At 47.3% G+C, this 24116-nt stretch overlaps 1 protein-coding gene and 1 non-coding gene across 2 annotated transcripts in view; both read left to right on the top strand.

Moving 5' to 3' along the window:
* LOC144159676 (protein Wnt-8c-like) overlaps positions 1 to 16834 on the top strand; it is a 35358-nt gene extending 18524 nt beyond the window's left edge. Inside the window, exons 5-7 of the mRNA XM_077691317.1 lie at positions 1043 to 1185; positions 12200 to 12474; positions 16648 to 16834. Of these exons, the coding sequence (XP_077547443.1) occupies positions 1043 to 1185; positions 12200 to 12474; positions 16648 to 16834 (605 nt within the window). The remainder of the gene's footprint in view (positions 1 to 1042; positions 1186 to 12199; positions 12475 to 16647) is intronic.
* Positions 9966 to 10038, top strand: Trnaa-cgc (transfer RNA alanine (anticodon CGC)). Its single transcript has one exon. It is a non-coding gene; the product is annotated as a tRNA-Ala (tRNA).
* Positions 16835 to 24116: the final 7282 nt, after the last annotated feature.

Here is a 24116-nt window from a genome sequence, read left to right as displayed (position 1 = left end):
CGGAGTTGAAGGGAAAAGAGGCAACGCAGGTTTGTCTATAGAAACAATTTAATTAACAATGAAGTTGGCTGGTGCCGACGCGCTCACCCGGCGAGATGCTGAAACTCGGAGGGGCGGGTCAGGAAGGCGGCTTGCGCTGGACCTCGTGGACGGGGCTCTCTCGCTTTGGGGCCGAGGAGCACGGGGTGAGCTTGCTCTGTTGGCCCGGGAAGGTCGGGACTGTCGTTCCGGGGCACGGTGATGTCTCCGCACGCTGCAGGGCCGTGGGGGCGAACTCAAAGTGCTGCTGCGGGCTCGCTGGTCTGCGTAGATGGGTACGAGGGATGATCGTCGTGTCGATCTCAGCCGGTATTTGGGAGCGCTTTCGCACGTCTCCTACGGCGTCTCCGACGGCGACGGGTTCCGAGGGGCCGATCGAGGGGCGTGCGAGCCTTCTTACCACCTCTGCCGGTATGTGGAGGGACGGCAGAGCTGGGTAGGGGAATTCGCGGCTGGCCGGTCGTTGGCGCTCCGCCTGCACCGGGCGCCGGGGGTCAGCACGGGGACGTCTCCCGCGGGGTGGTATACGCGCGTGCGCTCTTCCGTGAATAGGTGGCACGCAGTCAGCGGCCGGCGTCAACATCCGAACAGTAGTAACTGTCCCGTTATACAGCAGCAGGAACGGGCTGCGGCTTTCGGGCTTCTTAAATTTTTTGCGCGTATTTTTTTTACTGGCCCCGAAATGAACGAAGAAACTGTCGTGTGCGCTCCGGAGCTTAGCCCTGAGGTTTTGCATTGAGGTCGTACGCAGTGAACCGGTAGCCGAAGTTAATATGCAATGAGTACTTTTTCCGGTGGCTACCGCTTGACACCATCCATGCTGCAAAGCCCTTTAACGTCGCTCAGTGGCCTGGCTTTCTATTTTGCGGCCCAGGATTTCTTGCTTCGAATGTTCTCCGTCGACGATTGCTGCAAGTAGCCGGGTGCATTCACATACGTTTGACAGACTGCATGGACTGTCTTGAGATGTTCGACATGGCTACAGTATGCCCATTTTCCGCAGGTGCAGACTGGAGATGGGGTGGCTGCAGCGACAATGTCAAGTTCGGCGATCGCGTGTCACGCCGTTTTCTTCTCGACAAAGTTGAAGCCTATCGGGACATGAACGCCATGATGAACCTGCACAACAGTCGTGTCGGCAGAGTGGTAAGAGTACTGCTGTGAGTTGCTACACAGAAGAAGATTTGTTTGCCTAGAGTTTGGGAAAAACTTGATTCTGGTCATTTGAACTGACAGAGTAAGGCCTTGAATACAGGAAGCGTAATCGGGCTAATTGGTCCGATGACGCTTCCTGTATTGGTAAATCGGTAATTTACCAAATGGTAAATCGGCTAATTGGTAAAACTGCGCCTGCGGCAATTCCCGAATTCTTTAATGCTTGTAAAATTAGAGGTAAAACAATTATATGCAGTATCTACCTCTCTCTACCTATATATATATATATATATATATATATATATATATATATATATATATATATATATATATATATATATATATATATATATATATATATATATATATATATAGGAAGCGGGCAACACTCTTACACGTATTCTCATGGAGTGTGCAATCGAAGACGGAGGTAAGATCGCTAGACCGGAACTCCCAGGAGACACGAAACATTCAATTACGAAACGGCAAGGCATGACAGTCTCCACCCCTGACAGAATTGAACGAGCAGCAGAGCTTTTGAAGTTAATCAATTCGCAAGAGGCATAGGAAATGCGCAAAGCGATCCAAAATAGCTGTCCTAACGATGATCCGGAGGTTCCCCCCACGTACCGCCGCTTATGCGCTCGTAGGAAGCAAAGGGGGTAACCCTACTTTTTAACGTCGGTAGGTGACGGTGACGCTAGATTTTAACGGAATACTGTCCTTAAGAGATTGTACGCGCCAAATTAGAACTAAAGATGAACATTTAGGCCCACAAACGAAGATGAAGAATATGGAAAAAGCCGCTCACGTCGTTTGTTGCGGCGAGAAGGCTACCGCAGGGCTCGATCTGTGACACTACAGTTTCTGCATGCAGATATCGCTGGTTAACATTAGTGAAATTCGTTCATTAGCGGTGCAGACTTATCAGAGTCCGCGAGATTACTAGGAGTTTCATTAACGCCAGCTTACTTGACTAATTCTGCCTGTATAAAGGCAGTTTCATAGTATAGGGTGTATTCACTGGGCTTTGGACCGCGCGGCGGCGACGACGCCATACGTGCGGTTGCACTCCGTCGCACTGGCAGCGCGTTCCCCGACGCGAAACGTGGTTTGCAGCGTGGTGTTGGCGAGAACGTTCGTGTGGACGGTGTTTTTTCTGCGTGATTCGTGGGTTTGCGAATGCCTTGTCGTAACGAGTAGCTAGCATGGTTTTCGCTTCGAAATTCCGGACTCCGCTGCGTATTCAACCGCAGACCCGAAGCAGACCGCACGACGAAATCAAGCGCGCTGGTTTTTTTCTTCTTCCTTTTGCTGTTTCGAAGCGACGGCTAGGTCAATGGTCTGGCTTCATTCGACGGATTCGCAAAGCAGTTATTGGTAATATGGCTAATCAGTACCGAATCTGTTGGCGCCCGTCTCGTTTCAGGTGGGCCCCGGGTCGATGGGCGTCGGAGCTTTCACCTCGCACCTCGTCACATGTTTGAAACGTTACGCAGTGCTAAAATAATTCAGAAATTAGGGTAGCCGGCGTACTTTATGGATGAGATGAACCAGATATTGCACGCCCAGCCTCAAAATGGGCTACATCGAGTGTTGAGGTGAACGCACGTACGCGTACATGCAACGTTGCTTCCCAGATAATTGCGGGCATCCAATTCTTCGTCGCCTTCTACTGTTCTTTAAGGACCAAGCGTGTTCCGTGATAACACACTAAAGCTTGACGCTGGGTACACAGTTTTACTACTTCCAAAACAGCGCAGAGATGACGTATGCAGTGACAAACTAGAGCACTCTTTGTCACTTAGATCTGAGCTGCTTTCGAAGTAACCAAAGCGTGTTCCGGAATCTTGTTGTGCAGTTATACTTCCACTTGGTTTACACCGAAAGGAATCATCGGTGAGATTTTTGTCGTCGCCACCATACCTAGTTTTATCACGTACTTACCTTGCGATGGTTTCCACCCAGACCCCGTGCGTAATTGTTCCGCTTCATTAGGAGCCTAAATGGACGACCTTCGTGCGTTCAACGCACAGAACACTGTCACCAGAGCACATCACCGTATCTCACTCCTCTAGAAGCGCGCAACATGTCTGGGTGGCACGGTAAAACCAGCACCTCGTCTCACAAGCCACCACCACATCAAATATCGTCGTAGCCTTGGGTGGAGAAATTTTCTCAGCTCGAGCTGCGGTCGTTTCAAGCAACACACGAAATAAGGAAATTGGCGCACGGGGGTGACACCGAGATAGCGCGAAATCGCCGAAACGGACCGGGTTATGTGCGCCGCTGGACGTACCTGTCAAACTGTTGGACAGTTGCATTCGTCGCGCGAAGTCAGACCGTCTTCAAGCACTGCCCTAGCCTCCGCTTCGAAAAGCTAAAGCAAAAAAAAAAAGTACTCTGCGCGCTTGCTTTAGTCGTTCGGCCGTCTTCGGGTCTGCGGTTGTACGAGACGTGAACGGCGCATCCGGAATTTCGACGCGAAAACAATGCTGACTACTCGTTACAACAAGGCATTCTCAAACCCACGAATCATGCAGAAAAAACACCGTCCACACGAACGTTCTCGCCAACACCACGCCGCAAACCACGTTTCGCGTCGGGAAACGCACTTCCCGCGCGGCGGAGTGCAACCGCAGGTATGGCGTCGTCGCCGCCGCGCAGGTAGCACCGCCGCGCGGTCCAAAGTCCAGTGAATACACCCAGTAGCACGTTGTGTCGCTCCATGCAGGACACGCAAGTCCATGGAGTGGTTAGCGTGATTAGTAACAGTTTCCACTAGATCTGTTTTACCACCAGCGAACGCAACGATATAAACGTTTCCGATCAAACTACGTAAGCGTGGTCTCTTGAAGGTTGACAGTATCCTTGGTTAGGTATTTTTTTTGTTTAAAACAACAATACCGAGCGATCGAGGCTGTGGCAGTCGTAGTGTTATCACCCCCTACTAAGACGAATATTTTGATAAGACACAATATTAGTAGAGCGTTAGATGCTGCTGACAAAGAAAAAAAAAACACGTGAAAACGTTTTTTTAGAAAAACAGTGCACCCACTCGCTGTTTTTTTTTGTGGCTGGTGTAAAAGCAGGAAATAATTTTATACATTCCAGGTACTGTGTGTTTCCATTCCTTAACCCAAAGGATTCTATTTAGTAAATTTCCTGTTCCTTCGAGGAAACGCAAACACCGCTAATGCGTGCGTAGTTATTTTGAATAAAATTTGTATCGCACACTGTCATATGAATTAAACGCCAAGTGTGGTCGATAAAACCAGCCGAAACAATTTTGTGGCTCCAGATTGGAGTTGGTTAAACACTTGAAATTTCGATGCTGAATGTTAACCTGATAACCAGCTTGAGCTGCCTTCTTACTATCCCCTGACGTTTCCTGCATTGGTAGCAGCGGCTCCCTGAAGAAAGGAAAGACAAGGAAGAAATACAAAGCTCTTAGCACGTAAATCATTAATTGTAATGCTGGTTCTTAACTAACGCGCCTGGGCAAGCCTAGCTGTTGTCTGTGAAATGTGAGGTGATGGCAAAGGTGTCCCTAAATCACAAACTGCCCTCCAGGCGTCGTACATGCAAAGAGCTCTGTTATTAAGAGCCCATATGATGTGAAAACACGTTCGCACAGAGCACTATCCGCAAAGCAGAGAAACGGTTATCAAGAGCGGTGGGCTTTGAAAAGAAAATATGGTTCAGCGTAACATCTTGCAACTGAAATGTGTTATGCCTGCGCTCTCAGACACCTGCTTTGCTATGAAAGAACGTGAATACGAGGGAAATAAAATTATAGCAACGTTGTTATCGTTCCTTGCACGATTAAAGCGACAGACATCTGCCACCTGGAACTTCTGGCATGTATACAAACGTCAAGTATGAAGGAAGGCTGTAGAAGAAAGGCAGGAAAGTTAACCTGGCTAGAGCCTAGTTTGCTACCCTGCACGTGGTTAAGGGTACATAGGCAAAAAAGAGAAAGGAAAGAATTGAGAAACATTGGAAGAGACAGGCATGCCCAGCACTGAAGCACTAGACGTTCAAGTTCAGTGGTTGCCACTGAAGGCTTTGAGTCTATAGTCTATAGTTCAAGTTCATCGCCCGTAGAAAGCGTAAGACTCCCTTAACCGCATTCTGAGCGGATGACAGAGAAGGCCAGTGACACGGAAGCTTCTCCGAGAATGGCCGCCGAGAGTCTAGGTTCCTCAGTGCTGACGACAGCTTCGTTCTTTCAGGCGAGTAGCATGGGCACTCGCATAAAACGTGGCGTATCGTCTCCGGCGTGCAGCACGTTTAGCATTCCTGACTTGCTGCCATTCCTATTAGGTATGAGCAGAGTCCTTCAATGCTTTTCTGGTCACGAAACTTCTCCGTTACGCTATGGGAGAGCTTCATATGGGGACCAACGCTCCCGCACGGTGGCGCTACGAGTCTGGTGAAGGTAAGGTCCCTGAGGGACCTTAGGTGAAGGCGGCTTGTACGGCGGCGGCCGTATTTGTCGTGCGTTGGAGCGCGAGCTTGCTGGTGTTTGTTGTGTGATATAGCTTTCTAAACTCATCACGATGGGCAAACTATGTGAACCACCATGCCTCTGACGTTCTGTGTACCTGGTTGCCGCTCTGGCTATCGGAATACAACGGAAAAGGCTTCGTTGTTCTGCCTCCCAAGCGACCGCGAACTACGCGGCAGGTGGAAGCGAGCCATTCCACGACAGGAGACGGACGCTTTCAGCTTCGAGTGGAAGGCCGTTCGTGTGTTCGGGAAATATTTCGACCCCACGGACGTTATTCGAGCCGATGAGTTCAAAATAAGTGGACAACCTGTGCTTCTGCAGCGAGAAGCTCAAGCTCCGCGTTGCCCCGGATATTTGAAAACCTGCCGGCGTATCTTACGAAGCCCAAGCCACGATCGCGCTCACAACGAGAAAATCCGTCTGCTAAACGTCCTCGCGTTTTGTCGCCGCGTTTCGTCGCCGCACAAAGATCGGACTGCAGCTACTGTGATTTTGGTTATCCAACCAAAATCACAGTAGCTGCAACCAGATATTTTGAATTTGGAAAGCGGAGCATGGCTATCTTTGCCTGCATATGTTTTTTTTTTTACTTGCCCGCCGCGCTTGCCCAGGGGCTAAGGACGCGGGTTCCCAGCCACTTTTCTGATGGAGGCGAAAAGAGAAAACGCTTGTGTGTTCGAGATTTCGGCGCAAGTTAAAGATACCTGAGTGGTTAAAATTAATCCGGAGCACTACACTACGGCGCGCGCCCCATTGCCTGTGTAGCGTCGGCACGTTAAACATCATAATCAATCAATGTTTTTAACTTGCCGTTTGGGAGGGAGGGGTGTGACAGGCACTGAGCGGGCGAGTTTTTATCTGTTGACACCATATGCCTATGAGAACAGCCGGGAAAGTAGCTCAAAACTGTAGCATTTACTCCTACCCTGGCCCCTCCGCGCGCCCATTGTTCTGCTTCCATTTCGTGGGCGTTTTTTTCCCTGCTGTACACGCTAACTTTCCGAATCTCGATTATAGTTTTACATTATTAGCGCGCTATAAAATAGCGCAAACACAGCGCTAACCCAACGTGCTGTACGTTTGCACACCTATTTGCTCAGCGCAGCATGTCGCGCCCAGGGGTAAATACAGATTTAATTCTGGCGCTAGTTGACTCAAATCATGCAGGCGGCTGCAAAGGCTAGTCAAAAATTGAAAACGCCAGATGACCGCCTTTTCGAAGCGAGAATGTAGCGGTGCTTGCCGGAATGAACGAACACTGCAACATATGCGCCTTAGTAACACCCGTGGTCTTGCCTCAGTTTCACAGCTGAGCTACGGGACAACAAATGACTCAAAAACAACAACTGACTGACTCAAAAGCTGACTCAAAAACTTCGCTCGCATTTGTACTGGTGGAAATGAAGAGCAGATGAAAGTAGGCGCGTGCCGGCGGAGAAACAGCCGGCCAGGAAGCGTCGTCGACCGCCGGCGAAGCCTTCACGTTAACAGGGGCGATCCTAGCGGCAGCTTTTGTCCCTGAATGAAACTTCGGCCGGAGTTTCGTGACCAGAAAAGCATTGCAGGACTCTGGTATGAGTAAGCATTTGTGAATGCCACTCCCCAGCAAGAGACGGCAAAGAAGTGTTGCGTCAGACCGTGGGAGGCTTAGTGGAAGGGGACGTTGCAGGTACGGGTCAAGGGCACCAATACGTGCACATGTGAACCATTGACCATTGAGATATTGTTTTTTTTTCGCGGCCAAGTATGCGGAGAACCCTAGCTGTGTAAGAGTGACGGAAACTAAAGGCGTCCGTCCTGTGACAGCAGAGTTGTCGTTTAGGCGAGTTGGTACATACTTGCAGGGATTTAAAAGCATTGCATGAAGACAAGGAACTAAAACATCACAATAAGCACCATTCGCACTGTGTTCGGTTCGTGTTTTGGTTCCTTGCTTTCGTGCGGAGCGTTGAAATCTCTTGCACATGGTGTACCAAGCACGAGAGCCTTTAGAACATAACACGCATTCGGTGAATGTTGTGCTTGTTATCACGTGGAAACGGCGTCAAAGTTCCTGTAATACTACGGGCGAACGCTTCCGGCCAACGTGCGCTAGTGAGGGCTCCCACGTTTCCGTCGCTCGCCGATCCTCCATAGAGTGTTTTCTCTTCCTGCCATCACACGGCGCCACCGTCTACGCGGCTTGCGAAAAGGCGTAAGACAGCTTACATACGGAAGTACAATATGAAGAGGAGTGAGCATGCTGTAAAGAACAGAAGCAGCCTGAAAGAAATGAAGAGGCGTCTAGGCATGAGGAATAATCAAATGTATGCACTTAAAGGCAAGCAAGGCAATGTCATCACAAATAGGGATAAAATAGTGATAGTAGCCGAGGAGTTCTATAGAGATCGGTACAGTAGCCGCGACATCCAGAATAGTACCGAACTTGGAAGTAGTTCAGAGGAGCTAGACATACCACCAGTAACGACAGAAGAAGTAAGCAAGGCTTAGAAAGAAATGCAAGGGGGCAAAGCACCTGGTGAGGATCAGATAACACCAGACCTCCTGAAAGATGCCGGGCAAATCGTACTAGAAAAACTGACAAACCTGTATACGCAATTCCTAATGACCGCGAGTGTACTGGAATCTTGGAAGAACGCGAACATCATCCTAAACCACAAGAAAGGCGACATGAAGGACTTTAAAAATTACAGGCCGATCAGCTTACGGTCAGTCGCCCAGAACGTGCTCACCAAGGTAATCGCTAACAGAACCTCTGCCCCCTTAAATTTTAGTCAACCTAATGAACAAGCAGGGTTTCGTAAAGGCTATTCAACAATAGACTATATTCACGCGATCAATCAGGTGATAGAGAAATGCGGGGATTGTACTCAACCGCTATATATATATATATACAGGGTGTTGCAACGATAACTGGAACACTTTAAACATTTTTCCTGAGCGATCCGCCGCTCTGTTCACGCTCAAACTTCACACAAAGGTCGCATTTTGTGGTCTATTTTGTTTGACACCGGGAACAACAACGGCACTTACCTGTTTATTCTGAAAATAAATAAAAACGATTTTCGCCTATGGGAAAATGGCGGCGATTTGGACGTGCGAGCCCGAAAACCGGGTTTTCTGATCGTCTGTTAGCTCATTTCTAGGTGCATTTTCTGATCGTCTGCTGTACCATTTGGCTCCGTACGTGAATCCCAAACGTGCGTTTCACTCTGCAGGTGGTTCCGTCGTTCCAACATCAACTTGCGCTGGCTCGCACGTTCAAACCAGCGGCCATTTTCCCATAGGCGAAAATCGTTTTCATTTATTTTCAGAATAAACAGGTAAGTACCGTTGTTGTTCCCGGTGTCAAACAAAATAGACCACAAAATGCGACCTTTGTGTGAAGTTTGAGCGCGAACAGAGCGGCGGATCGCTCAGGAAAAATTTTTAAAGTGTTCCAGTTATCGTTGCAACACCCTGTATATAAGACAGAAAATAAGGGTTGGCAGTCAAGAAAACCTCGGAAAGCAAAGAGGAGGTTGTGGTGGGTCATAGAAGTAGATCAAGAATTTTTTGAGTCAGTAAGAAAGTGGTGAAAGATCACACCAGACCGGTATTCTGGAGGTCGTGGGTTCGGATCCCACCCGGCGGGAATTTTTTCACCAATTTCTTACTGACTCAAAACATTCTTGATCTACTTCTATGACCCACCACAACCTCCCCTTTGCTTTCCGAGGTTTTCTTGACTGCCAACCCTTATTTTCTGTCTTAGTTTCACCGAGCCCCTCATTTTCCAATTTCTGATTCGCTATATATATACATATATATATATATATATATATGGAAATAAGGGTTGGCAGTCAAGAAAACCCCGGAAAGCAAAGGGGAGGATGTGGTTGGTCATCGAAACAGATAAGGAATTTGGAAAGAAAGAAAGTACTACCACATCCTCCCCTTTGCTTTCCGAGATTTTCTTGACTACCAACCATTATTTCTGTCTTATTTTAAAACGAGCCTCTCATTTCCTATTCTGATTCGCTACATGCACAGCGAGGGCCTCTGTTCTGGCAGTCTTGGTGCCATAGGGAGCTTAAAAGGGTTCAATGCTGGTCGACCACTCTCGATATGTCGTAGACACTCGAGTCACGGCCCGGCGGTTAAAAAGAAGGTCTCCTTCAACCCGTGTAGTCCGAGTGGCGCTAGCTACCACACCCAAGCACAGGAAACAAAAATACCTTAACATAAATACCCCAGAAAGTGGAGGGGAAAAATAGCCCCGCTGGTGGCGTAGTGGTCATCGCACCAGACGCGCATTCTGGAGGTCGTGAGTTCGTATCCCACCCGGCGGGCATTTTTTCTCCACTTTCTTTCCAAATTCCTTATCTGTTTCAATGACCTACCACATCCTCCCCATTGCTTTCCGAGGTTTTCTTGACTGCCAAACCTCATTTCTGTCTTAATTCAACGAGGCCCTCATTTCCCATTCTGATTCGATATATATATATATATATATATATATATATATATATATATATATATATATATATATATATATATATATATATAACAAGGTTCTTGTTGAATTAAGACAGAAATAAGGTTTGGAAAGGGCACAAATAATTAGTGAATCCTGTTCGGAATAATTTAAAACAAAGCGATGGGCCTTTCTTTTTTCTCCGGCGTAAACACATCCGTCAAAAAATATTACCGCGTTTGATTCTTAGTTTGATTCCCTGTACCTGTGCTATGAGGCGTTGCCTGTGCCTGTGCTATGAGGCGCGCAATATATTGCAGGACGGCAGAAAATTTTTGACCAACCGGGAATATCAAGACTTAGTCGTTTTCGTTTTTCGTCTACATCAGAAGAACGGCCATGAGAGAACATGCATCCTTGCCAGCGGCATAGCCGGTGACCACTCCTGCGGGCAGCACTTCCGAAGTATTTACACTTTACAAGTGTGCTGCCAACAAATTGTGAAATGCAAGAAGGAGGCATGCTTAGGGTGTATGCTTTCATCGTTGCGTACTGCCGAAATCTTGCGGTCTGATTGCTCTCAAATAACTGCAGCGAAGAAAGGGCAATACGATCTTTTATATCGCCTACAGGATGCCCAAAGTGTTTTGTTCAGTCCTACACTCTGCATGCCCGACCAGCAGCAACATATTGTCATGGGGCATACATAATGCCACATGGAGCCATGGCCCGGAATCGGTGACGACGAGAGGGTGGCTGGCATGCAGCCTGCGCGGGCTCGGTTATGGCCGCTTGTAGATAGATAGTCCTCATCTTGTAAATACATCGCCTCATCACCAACCGTGGTTCCTGTCGTCTGCTCTGCCCCCATGTAACAATATCATTGCAACATTGATGCGCATACCTTACCCATGTTTTGACCACGTATAGAGCGTTAATAGTGCTCTGAAGGAGAAAAGTGCGCAAGAGGTTACGCAGTTGATCCGGCGTGAAAGAGAACAGCCCCAAATGATATTGAGTGCGCATTATCAACAAAGCATGGTTGAACCGTTACGTCGTGAACCGGTAACTGTTATTACTTTTTTCGGTTAAAATTTTTTTCTGCCTGGCAATATACGTTGCGCCTCATAGCACAGACAGATCTTGGAGGCATCAAACGCAGCAATATATTTTGACAAGTGTGTTTCCACAAGAAAAAACAAAAAAAAGAGGGCCCATCATTTCGCTTTAAATTATTCCACACAGACTTCATGCTTGATTAGTTTTTGCTATTTTTCGCTGTCTTCAGTCGTCGAATAAAGCACAAAACCAAGAGGTAGATTTATCCCTATAGAAGCCACTTCCTTTGTCCGACCTTTCGCATTACCAAAAATCACTGCTAATGACGTCTGGTATAACCGATAGTTTCTCAGAACAAATCGAGCGGGCAAGTTTGTACTGGCCATTTCTCGCCTTCCGTTGACGTCAGAAGTTTGCTACAAACCATTCTTGTATGTCACTGCAACACAACTAACAAGGTCGTATTTCGTGGTTTGTAGCTACGAAACTACACAACTAATGCAATATGTTTCTGCGGTATGTTATAAAAAACAACCGCGGCTTTGTTTTGTGAAAGTTTGAAAAAGAAAATCTAAGATGACCTTTTGTGCATATTGGTTGTAAAATTAGAGCACTTATCGCCAGGGCAGTACATTCTTCAAATTGAAGAATTTCTGCTTTATGAACTAAAGTTGACCCGAAGAATGGAAAAGGTGAAAAATAACACTAAAACGTTGAGCTCAAGCTTGTTTAGATGAAAAAAAAAAGCGAGACCTGGGATGGAGGCGAAAGGTAAGCGCCCGTGTGTCCGAGATTTCGGCGCACGTTAAATATCCCCAGGTGGTCAAAATTAATCTGGAGCCATCCACTACGGCGCGCCTCATCGCCCCTGTAGCGTCGGCGCGTTAAACCTCATAATCACCAGGATCCGACATTTTGGCAGTTTCTGAAACCCGTTCGGGGGATTCACGTAACGGTAGTTGCACGTGTGATCGCAGGCGGTGCGCAAGTCGATGCAGCGCACGTGCAAGTGCCACGGCCCCTCGGGATCGTGTTCCGCCAAGACATGCTGGAAAAAGCTGGGCAAAATGAGCGACGTCGGAAAACTGCTGCGACAGGCCTACGACCAAGCGGACTTGCTCAACGTGAACACGAACAAGCCATCGTGGGAGCCGTTCAAAAACGTGCTGCTCTACCAAAGCCCGTCGCAAAACTTCTGCCGGAAGAACCGACGCCTTGGTAGGAATGGAACCTTCGGCCGCGAATGCTCACGGTAGGTCCACGCACCAGCAGGAACCGTAGGGGAAGGGTAGTGTGGTACTATGGAGTTACTGTATATAGCTTCCCTAGGGTGTCATATACAGTAACTCTAGGGTAGCACAGACCTGTATGTGTCGAGGTAATGCTGCGAATTACGTCGGGCCGCGTATACATACTCACAGTGCAGAGGAAAGACCGAAAAATACAGATCACCGTACTAAAACAGTGCTTTCCTTGAGGATGATTGTACAAAACGTCTGCTATGTCTGACTTTTTATCTCACGAACCCTAAAAAAAAAAATCAGGAGCCATTTCACTCCGTTAAAGGGACCCTGCAACACTTTTTTCAACTGTTATTGAAATCTTAAATTCTTGCAGAACGTAGTAACCCAAAACACACAGTACTTAGATAAGGGGGTCGCAAAGTATCTCAGCCAAAAATAACTGCTCTATGCTCATCAGATAACTTGTAAACTCCCTCAAAACATTTTTCTCTCTTTCCCGCTATTGACGTTCTTCGACGGCTCGAATAACGTCGCTAAGGCCGTGTAGCGGCTGTTGGCCGGTTTTCCTTCGGTTGCAGCAATAAACTTTTCGATAGCAACTTAAAAAAAAGCCGCGATAACAAAGCAGAAATGAAAGGCGTATCTGGTGCGGCGAGCAAATCACGCAGTGCCGCTCCGTACTGGCGATAACTACAGCTTTCGCAGTGGTTCCAGACGCGACGGAAAGAGTGAAAGCGCTTATCGAAAGTGTTGCAGGGTCCCTTTAAAGGGACAGACAACCGATTTTTGTCGAGTATATGTTCTCTATCCGAAATGAAAAGGCATCCCTTAAAGCACCTTAACGAGAAACGGTTTTGCTGATAACGCCCAAAAACTTTTTTAATCAAAATTTTTAGAACTTCGAAACGTATGTGTCCTCCCAAAATTCATGCTGGCAACCATGACATACAGTAGCGCGGTAACATACTTTTGTCTGTATGCGAGATGAAAAGCGATATTTAAAAACTTGTGCCCACCTAAAAAAACAGTGAATCGAGACTTTCTGGTTCGTTTATCTGTTATTTTTATTTCACTAGTCTATTTTGCACGAAGGCGCCATCTGTTGGGATGGACGATAGGTAGAATCTGGCTTCACGTTGCGGAGGTCGGCAGTTAGATTCTCCCCGGGCGCGTCCTGTATTTTTTTGAAGCTGCCGTTGGTGTATTTGGAAACGGAAATCGAATATTTCGGCAGAAGAAACGCCCATGACTCAGGCAGAATCGTCAAAGCTCCTTCACTGGGTCTGTTTACTGAACGCTGCCGTTGATTCTGGCATGAAGGCTTATAGCGTCCTCGATAAACACGCACCGGTGTTGCCCCCAAAACCGGCGCGGTGCACAGTGCCCCACGACGGTGCGTACCGGCACGGAGCGTTGATCGAGGACAAACGGGGCGGTTCTACCCAGGCGCCATCTCTTAAATCTAAGAAATCAACTCATAAAAACGTTCACAAGTAACAATACAGCACTGTAATGAGACACAGCGCTATTTGAAAGTGGTATTTACTGAAGGCCAATGATTATATGTACGCACAACTTAAATCCGTCACACATGCGGAACAACGTACCGCCACCGCTTCCACTAAACAGCTACATACAAACTGCTTCTAATCTTCGTTTGAGCCATAATGCGACTGCCTGTTTTGTTCCGCCCTTCCGTTACAGCAAAACAAGTAGGTCTACATCGTCTAGGCACTCCGGTAACAGTTCATGATAATTCGATCGAACGAAACGAATGTCAATCCCCAGCTGTCTGGCAATGCATGCAGCCGTCTTTGAAGTACACAAAGTTCGCGTCCTCATTTACAATCACTGGCCGTTGTTGCCGCCCGTTAGGAGACTGTCGCATCGTTGCCCGATGAATTCACAAGCACGCCATCCTTGTCAGCAACAATACACAGCTCCGTCCGCCTTGACACGAGTGCGGCGATGTGCCGTCGCTGCATGCAGCAGACGGCGGAGGAAGCTCCTTCGCCGGCATCGTCCGCGATGCATCTCGGGACTGCACGCCGGCGCACCGTCGACTCTCTCGGTGCGCGGCGGTGCAACCAAAAATTGCCCCGCGACGGTGCACCCCGGTTTATCGAGGACGGATGGTGCACACCGGTGCGGTTTATCGAGGATGAAAAGGCGCACCGGTGTGCCCCGGTGTGCACCGGTGTGGTTAATCGAGGATGCTATTAGATAGCCCCACAGAGCGCAACCCAGTGGTATAGTGCCTAGAATACACTATACCAGCGGCGGCTGGTGGCGTGTCTAAAATGTTTTTAAAATAATGTTAAAATATACATATACAATTTTAACTTATACAAATACTTGTGTTCAAAGGTTTTCAATAAGTGAATAAACGTTTCAGCAGTCACAGTAGCTGCAAGGTTTGCAGGTCACGTGACCGGGACACATATTGTAGTGTCAAGTTTCTACACTACGAACCGCCACCCTTCCGATTTCAGAAGTTTGGTGCCAAATTAAAATTATTTGCGCAAATTTTTTTACAAATTGCTTGTGGTTACCGGGCTATATAAAACGCTGGCTTTCATTTGGAATAGAGAACATATACTCGACAGAAATCGGTTGTCTGTCCGTTTAAGGTGGATGGCAACGAAGCTGCATAAAATACACATCCCAAACATGAGTAAAGAATGCACACCTGTCTATTTTTCTTATCATTTGGTAATGGTTTTGACTACAGTTTTGTGGTTACATAATGCAACTTGGAACGAGCAGAGATTTACCCTAACAGACAAACGTGGGGCTGTCGGCTTCCCTCCCGTAGATGCCCACGTATTGACCGTGATTCCTGCAGCGTTTGCAACTTCACTGTGAGCCAATTACCACAAGTAAATGAAACACGGCTTAATGTTCGAAGCGTCTCAGCGTCCGATTGCCATACAATTTTGCTGAAGGCGTTTTAATAAAACAAGAGTTCTATACGTTTTCTGTGACCGTACTCATCCCGTAAGCGCCCATGTATCGACAGCAGGCGGGCATTCTGTGGCGTTTAAAATTTCACTGTGAACTAATTAAAACAATCAAATTACACTTGGCTCAATGATTTAGTTGTCTTAGTGGCCAATTGACAAATAGTTGTTGGTTGAAAAAAAAAAACGTTATAGGTGCTATAGGCGTCTCGGCGGCGAACGCTTATAGTTTTTCCCAAGTTATTTAGAAACATGAAGCAGGCAGATAGCATGTTCGGTCGAGGTCGACAGTATGCAGTAGCTTGTTCGTGTAACAGTTAAATTTATCCAGCGAACCAGGTGTTACGAATGTTAACTCTCATGAGGTGCATCGCTTTGTAACGAAATTGCGTTCTTTGGTAACGAATTTCTTTTTCAGCAGAACATCAGGAAGGTCAGTTTTTTAATTTTGGTGTTCTCGATTTTATTCTCAATAACACAGGATTCAGTCATTGTGCATTACATTGTGCCATTGCATTTAAAGAGGGCGCTGCGAGCGAAAATTTTTACAGTTTCTTAATGTTTTTTCTCCCGCCATAAATCCTACTGCTTTTCGTAAGGAGGCCGGCGTGCATCGCCATTCCTACTAATGTATTCGCTCCTTCGGTACCAACCACAAGAGTATATAAAGATATATAAGCATTATCTTTACCTTTAGTTAAGCTTTCTAGCCACAACAACTCAAATTTGCAGCACAATGTATACTCGACGCCACCGCGTCAAGGAGCTGAAGCCAATGCGTGCACGTCGGTTTCACGGCGTAGGGTGTTTGTAGCAGTGCCACGGACAAAATGCGAGAGAAAATTCCTACATTGACATCATAGTGTTGAAACACATAAATCTCAAGCATATAAAATTTATGACCGCTGCAAAGATAGCTGCGTGGTGGAATGGAAGTGCCAGCGAAATCATTTGTGTTACGGACAACTATGCGAGCAGTGCTTTATGGACACAGAAGTACTTCTCGGTGGCTTCATTCGAGTAAGTACCAACTCAATGCACGTGCCTCGCATAGCTATCGATGACGCGCAGCTGACAGCAGATGATCCGCAGTTTTGTTTACGGCATAGACAATTGAGGACTCGGCCGGGGAGATCACGAAGCGCGAAGTCTGTGGGTGTAGTTTGGGCGTCACATATGTACCGGCCCGCGCGTTTACTAACCACGCACTCGCACTCGCAGGCGGACTGGCAGCGACGTACCGGCGATGGAACGTGCCAGCTGCCGCAACCTGTGCTACGACTGCGGCCTCGATGTTAGACCGGGAGTGGCGGCAAAGATAAGCTCTTGCAACTGCAGGTTCGTCTGGTGCTGCTCCGTCAGGTGCGATATCTGCACGAGCAATGTGAGGAAGTACTACTGCTCCTGATCCGACACAGCCCTTCGTGCTGCCCCTCGGTTCTGTTGGCGGTGCGTCTCAACGCGACGACAGCTCCGCGCTGCACGCTCGCAACGACTGCCCGTTCCCCGAGGACACGACTCACACTGCGCTCGTGCTCTGTGCCTCGCCGGGCGCACTTGGCGTGTCCGTCGGCCACTCAGATTTACGCACCGGTATCTGGGTGACACGGAGTATTATGCAAAGTGAACTGTGCAATGGAATATTCGAACCATCGTGAACTTTGTGCCACCATGTGCCACGAAGGAAAGCGCGCGACAATTATGCCGCGTGAAGAAGTGCACCCGCTGCTCTTGGTCCTTTCTGCCTAGGTGTTCAGGAGCGTCGAAAGTGAGGACGAAGCAGTGAATAGCGGACGCTGATCAAACTTCATGGTTGCCAACAGTGAGAAACATGTGTAGGAAATGAGGGGCAATCATGTTATTTTCCCGCGCGCATGGAGTTCCCTACTAATATGCACTGCCGGGAAACTGGCGCTAGTGTCTACGTGAGCTGCGCTTCAGCGAGCGTGCTATCATGTGACGAGGAGACACGTTCCACTTCTACGTGCCGGTGGCTGCAAAAATTGCAACATTGTTGGTAAAAGACTACGTTTTTTAATTAGTACAAACGCATAGCTCCGAAAAAAATATTTGTCAGGAATTTGTGAACGCTTCATGCAAGATCGACAAGAAAAATGTTGCCCTTAATCTTAATTTTGGCGCCAGGAGCGAAAAACAAGCCATTTTGGATGCCAGGCCAAGTAGGAATGAGACGTAAGGCGGCCCCTTGCGGCTCAGCACTTGAGTAGCAGTTTTCCCCTCTGGTATATGTTAGTATGAAACTCTATGCCCCACGTTTTCGACGCGCTTGTAAATACTGGAAACGGCCACAGACATGGCCGATGCGCCACGGGCACGGCGCGGCTTGGGCCACTGCGCCCGCACGCCGAAGAAAAAAAAAAAAACACAGGCGTGCGTCATCTGCTCCGTTCCAATCCGATTCTAAACGGTGGCGTCAACAGAGATGTTATTAATCGCACTCACATTGAACTCGAGGCAATACTTTGCGTTCGGTGAGGTAGAGTTTGTAACGTGAAACACAGTCATGTGTTTAACCAACGCCGCCTGTATTAACATTGCCTGACGCGTCGCGCGCTTTTCAATGGGAAGGGTAGGAACGCTTAGTTCAGGCACTGATCCACTATGTGGCGCGTTCCGGCGGACATCTCGCCTTACGTCACTGCTCGTGAGTCGCGAACGCTGCACCCACTTCTACGACGTGTGTCTGTCAGCTTGCCTGTTGGGCTTCAAGGGCCGTTTCGCTTACATCTTAGCCGTGACGGGGCGCTAGTTCTGTGGCGCACGGGGGATCTCGTTCAACGTGTCGCTCGCTTCATACTTGCTGCAGTTTTCGAAAGATAAAGACGGAGGCGAACTGAAATAGTGTAAGAACATACTGATTGTCGGGTAGACGTATAGCTAACAGAAAAACGATATTTTCTGCTGGGGCAGCCATTATTTTACTGATATTTTTTTTCCGGAGTATTTAGAGAAGAAAAACTTGCGTCCGCGTTTTTTGTTCAGGCGCTCACTTCTACGATTCCTTTCCAATACTATCACGTGCTTGTAAACTTCAGAAAATTATAGGAAACAAAAGGAGAAGCAGCTGGGATCCCGCCACGCTGTCCGGGTGCTTCTACAGTACAGTCTGCAATTTTAGAAGTGCGTACCGATGCGGAGTGCGAACAGCGGGGTCAAAACAATACCTAAATGCGGAGGGGATAGAGGTGGGATGCCCCACTCAGAAAATTTGAGGGCCTGTGATCCGAGTAGATAAGTGCGCAAAGCCGGCATCAGCCTGCGGCAGCGCAAGGATCCTTTGCTTCGTGACAAAGGAAGTTTTATCAGTGACAGACCAAGACAGACAGGCATGGTGAAAAACAAGAAGGCGTAGGAGCGCCGCCTCGGGAACGCTAAACAAACTTTCCACTATTTTGCATAGTTTCCGAGAAGCGGCGCTGGCTGGCGGACACGAAAGCACGCTGGAAGGCTATGGAGCGGGGAAGGGTAGGAGAGAGCAACAGGAGAGTGGCTGTTTGGCCATTTTTCGCTCACGCGTTAGGCACTGTTTATACAGGCGGCGTTGGTTTAACAGTCGTGCTTGGCATGGACAAGTACCGCCATCCCGCGGAGCCCGACGTAACGAGTGACGGCGCACTCACACGGTTGCATGGAGAAGAGGGGTGCCTGATCTGCGGGCCGTGCGCACAACGTCGCCTAGCAACAGACGCAGGCCACAGATATGGCGGCGCACACTTGGTTGCCTCCATGCATTCCACGCCATTGAATACCGGCTATAGTTAACCTATAGCCGGTATTGTATGTATGTATGTATGTATGTATGTATGTATGTATGTATGCATATATATATATATATATATATATATATATATATATATATATATATATATATATATATATATATATATATATATATACATACGCTGAAAAACCTGTGTCTAGGGGTATAGTGTGGTGCGTAGGGGTGCTGCATTGGGTCGGCTTCTTTCTGTCGTCGTCGTGTAGTCTGCGCATTGAACGTTCAAGCAAGAAGGTCAACTAGTTTGCCATCATAAACTCTCCGTTTATGAATCTGTACAACTAACTGGCCGAATACCAGCGAAAAAAGTCGGCAGAAATACATGAGATGAAACGGAAGAAACTTTTGAGAGATAAGGTTACATGCTCTGTGCTCGTCCCAAGATTTCTGTCGCCTAAATTCCCCAGCACTCAAGGTTTACTACATCGAACGACGCCCTGCTAGCATCTGATATTGTAGTAAACCTATCTTATTACGATATTTCCCTTGACGAGGTTTCATTGTTGTCAGGATGGCTGAATTTTTGCCCATCGACGTGTGGTTACAGCGAATTTGAACTCGTGAAGGATATAGAGATACTTTTGCCAAAAACCTGCGATTGCGTGAATTGTTCTTTAAAAAATCTTGGTAATTCCACTATCACTATTCTTCCACCTCACACACATTGGGCCCACCCTACTATATACCTATACCTATACTATATATCTATATACTATACTATATACCTATACTATATACCTATAAATAACCGCCCTTCAACAAGATGCTATAGAAATTTATCGCAAACAGGCTCCGTTTAACAAGATAAAGCTTTAATAGCGGCTATGGAGCGCCTTAAATCCTGCAATGACATCGTAGTTAAGCCAGCAGATAAAGGCGGTGCTGTTGTATTACTAAAGAAAGTGGGTTACAACGTCGAGGCAGCTTGATGACAGCACGTTTTACAGGCGGCTTGACGGACAACCCACTGAGAATTTTAAATCTGTTATTACCAGTGCTCTAACCAATCTTATCGAACAGCAAAAAAATACCTGCTTCTGCTTTTCATGCACTCGTTCCACTGAGCCCTGCCACGGGTCGTTCTTGCCTGCTTCCAAAAATTCATAAAGCAGGAAACTCCGGTAGACCTATCGTTTCCGGCATACGTACGGTTACTGAACTAATCTCCCAATTTGTAGATACAATTATTAACCAAATCCTGCTTCCTTTCCACCTTATATAAAAGATACCAACCACTTCCCGTCCGATATTGCCGACATTTTTGAACCCTCTGGCTCGCTGCTGGTTACATTAGGTGTGGCATCTTTCACTCTAAGCAAAAAAGGTGTGGTAGTTTCTCCATTAAGGGTGAAACAGGAATGTATCATATATTGCTCCCCCAAAGATAGAAATACACTCTCTTTAAGAGGGAGGAGCGCGTTTCTCCCCCTGGGAGTGGGAGAAGGTTTTCCCCTTTTGCGAGGTAATGGAGAAACATCCCTCCCTTGGCGGCGCTACCCGAACAAAGCTTGTTATGCGAGAAAGGCCTAGCGGGCTGATCGGTTTGAGGATCGAGGAGTACAAATAGCTCTGTTACTGTGGTTGTGTGTGCTCATAATGCACTAAAGTAACCAAGACATCATCTACCGAGCGCCAGAACTGTGGTTAGCGAGACATGACGACATCCGTATGCGCGACTACTTCCATTTGTCCCGGGGGGGCGCTCCGCCTTCGCTTCCAGCGCGAACACGCCGCCGTACACAGAGCAGAAGTCACAACGATTGCATTCAGAGGGCCATCTTTATTTCCCACAGGTTTATAACCCCGCCCATCCCCGACACACGAGATCACAAACATGCAATGCGGTCTTTTGAGAACAACTAGTTGTTAGTCACCTCACCTTGATATAACCGGTGCATAGACACGCAGATCGCCTGCAATTGTGCATCTCGGGGCTAAGCGGCGACTCAGGCGGCGCGAAAAACGGATCCTTCGCATCCGCCGGAGCGAGGACGCCACCACGCAAAAGAATGCACAGGTGGCACTGCTCGCCACCTAGCGAGTTCGAAGTGAACCAATCGTAACTGTTTAAAAATGACCGATACATGACGCTAAAAAAAAAAAAAAAGAGGAGGGGGGGACTGGCAACTACTAAGCATCACTATCAGTGGGCGCTTACATCAAGGCGTTTCCTCTGTGATTAACACGCGGCAACTTTACAGAGAGGCCGCACATTGGCGGGTACAGTTTCTGGAAAAAAAAAACATGGAACAATACAGCGACATACACTGCGTTGAAGGCATTGCCAAAGCACAATTTATGCACTAGACAACAGTGCAAGCATAATACACGTATAAATACACACTGCACAACACATAGTAGACTTTTCACATGTCTATAACATTCGCGTGATCCCAAAGTAACACAGAAATAAGATTTAGCGTAGCGAAAGACACGGACGGTGAAAAGGACGGGACGGGACAAAGTCAGATTGCAAGTTGGACTAGTTGGTTCAGATTCCGATTCATGATGAAAAACAGCGCATAAACCACAGGTACAAAACAAGAGGGGACTACGCACAGCGCTGAACTCGCAACTGAATGTTTATTAGAAAGAAAACACGTATTTACACACAAAACCGTACTATCACGTGGACACATAACGCGTGGATTGTGGGTAAAATCTGGTTCCGCAGCGGGCAGAGAAGCAGAGTCTAGGAAAAAAGACTCCTCGGTCATGCCATATGTACACGTGCTGTCCCATGGCTTAAAAATTGTAGCGGGTCGTCATGTTGTAAACGCCCTGTTCTCCAGCACGTCACAGGAGAGTGCAATTTCTCCAAAGACCACCCCCGACATATACCCATAAGTAATACTCCTACTATCCTCACCCTTGATGAGCTATCCAGCCCCGCCCTGGAACACCAGCTCCGACTGATCCACAGGGGCCAGGCGGCCCTGGAAGCATATGGAACCCGTGAAGAGGGAGCCACTCCATCGTGCGCTTAACGCCCTCCGTTTGACAATAAAAGTTGTTTCCTCTTTCTCCTCGGTGCCAACCAAGTTAGGAAAGATATGTAGCGCGGCAGATAGGAGGTTGGCAGATACAGCTACACGTGGAAGCTGTGGAATAAAACATTTGTCAAGTTTTGTGCCTTGTAGTGTTGGCGTGGTGTATGTGATTCCTTTCTTCTGCGGTCAAGTTTATATTGGGCAAATGGGCCGATGCCTAAACATTCCACTAATGGAGAATAGACATTCTTTGAAGGTAGATGACTATCCACACATTGCACAGCCCTGCAAAAAGTGTAGAGGTTGTTTCCCTGTCTTCAAGCATACAAAAGAGATTATAGAAGCTTTCCATATGAGAAGGAACGAGGTCAAGTGCGTTAGTACTCCTGTGTCATTACTAGACAAGGATTTCAGTTCCTTATCGCTAGCAGAGTATATTCACTTCTTGGATGCGGAGAATTTCACGTGCCACACTGTTTAAGGATGTAAACTGTGGTTTATTACATGCAATCTCCGTGTTATCTGTCCACGCGATAGTCGGTTTTGTGCATAAATACCTGTTTTCTTTCTAATAAACATTCAATCGTGAGTTCAGCGCTGTGCGTAGTCCCCCCTTCTGTTGTCTGTGTTCCTTGCACTGTTTTGCGTCCATGAATCTCGGATCACAAAGCACAACCAAGCTTAAAATGATGAGAAAGTATAACCCTGATCTCAGAGCATGCAAGTAGGAACAATCAGCTTGTTGTTTGATTTGATGACCCGCAGCAATGCGTGAGCCTCCCCTGTGTTTTTTTATTTCGCCAATGTAACCCGCGTAAATGCTACTTTTTATTAATTTCAAGTTTCGTAAGAAGCAGTAACATAGCTCAAAGAACAAAAATAGCACGTGTAGGGAAAGAGTACGGCGCGTATGTTTTTGTAATAATACTGGGGCTTTTGGATTTACAGTCTCGGACTCACTGAGTATAGTCCGCGGGTAGTCCGAGGATTCCCCAAAGCCATAGGGATACACAGAAAAAATCCAATGCAGGAGTGCTTCTCGTGTAGTTCGCGGTGAGTCCGAGACTAAATCAAAGAGCCCAATTCATTGTTATGCCTTCTCTCTTTTCGCGGACAGCACACCCCTTGTCTGGCAACCATTCGGGTACGGCAGCAACGCCAGGCGTAATGCTACCGAACGTGGGTAGTGGGCCTTTTGTTGTTGGTTGATTGATTATGGGTTTAACGCGCCGACGCAACGCAGGCGATGATGCGCGCCGTAGTGGAGGGCTCCGGATTAATTTTGACCACCTGGGGATCTTTAACGTGCGCCGAAATCTCGTACACACGGGCGTTTTGCTTTTCACCTCCATCAGAGAAGCGGCCGCCGCAGCCAGGAATCGAACCAGCGTCCTTGTGCTCCGCCATCATATTTCTACACGGGAAACCTTTCTCCGCATCTCCTAGAACATCTGCAAATTTGTCAGTGATTCACATTTTATTTGTTTATTTAAATACTGTTAAATCAGGAAAGGGGTTAAGCAAAACTTCAGCAATGCCGCAAAATCTTATACAATGTTAACTAATCTGGTTTTGAAAAATTGCTAGTCTTAAATTATTTACCATCAGAGCAAAGGCCCTACTCTCCGTGGTACGAACGACTGAAAAAAGGTGCTGGTTCACCAAGGAGGGGAACCGATTTCATAAACGGGCTTGAGGCAAGGATACAGGTTAAGTTAATTGTTTAGCTCGTTGTGATTAGACAGCTTGTAAAAGGATAAGATTCACGAGGTTTCGAGGAAAGGCTGAACAAGGTAAGTTGTGACTATTTATTTATTTATTTATTTATTTATTTATTTATTTGTTTGTTTGTTTGTTTGTTTAAGTTACTCTGATGGCCCCAGGGGCATTATTTAGGGGAG

The sequence above is a fragment of the Haemaphysalis longicornis genome, unplaced genomic scaffold (genome assembly GCF_048455015.1).
Source record: "Haemaphysalis longicornis isolate Haplotype H1 unplaced genomic scaffold, Haemaphysalis longicornis Haplotype H1 scaffold_1, whole genome shotgun sequence".
In the NCBI taxonomy this organism is placed as follows: domain Eukaryota; kingdom Metazoa; phylum Arthropoda; class Arachnida; order Ixodida; family Ixodidae; genus Haemaphysalis; species Haemaphysalis longicornis.
This window is presented reverse-complemented; position numbering and strand designations above follow the sequence as displayed.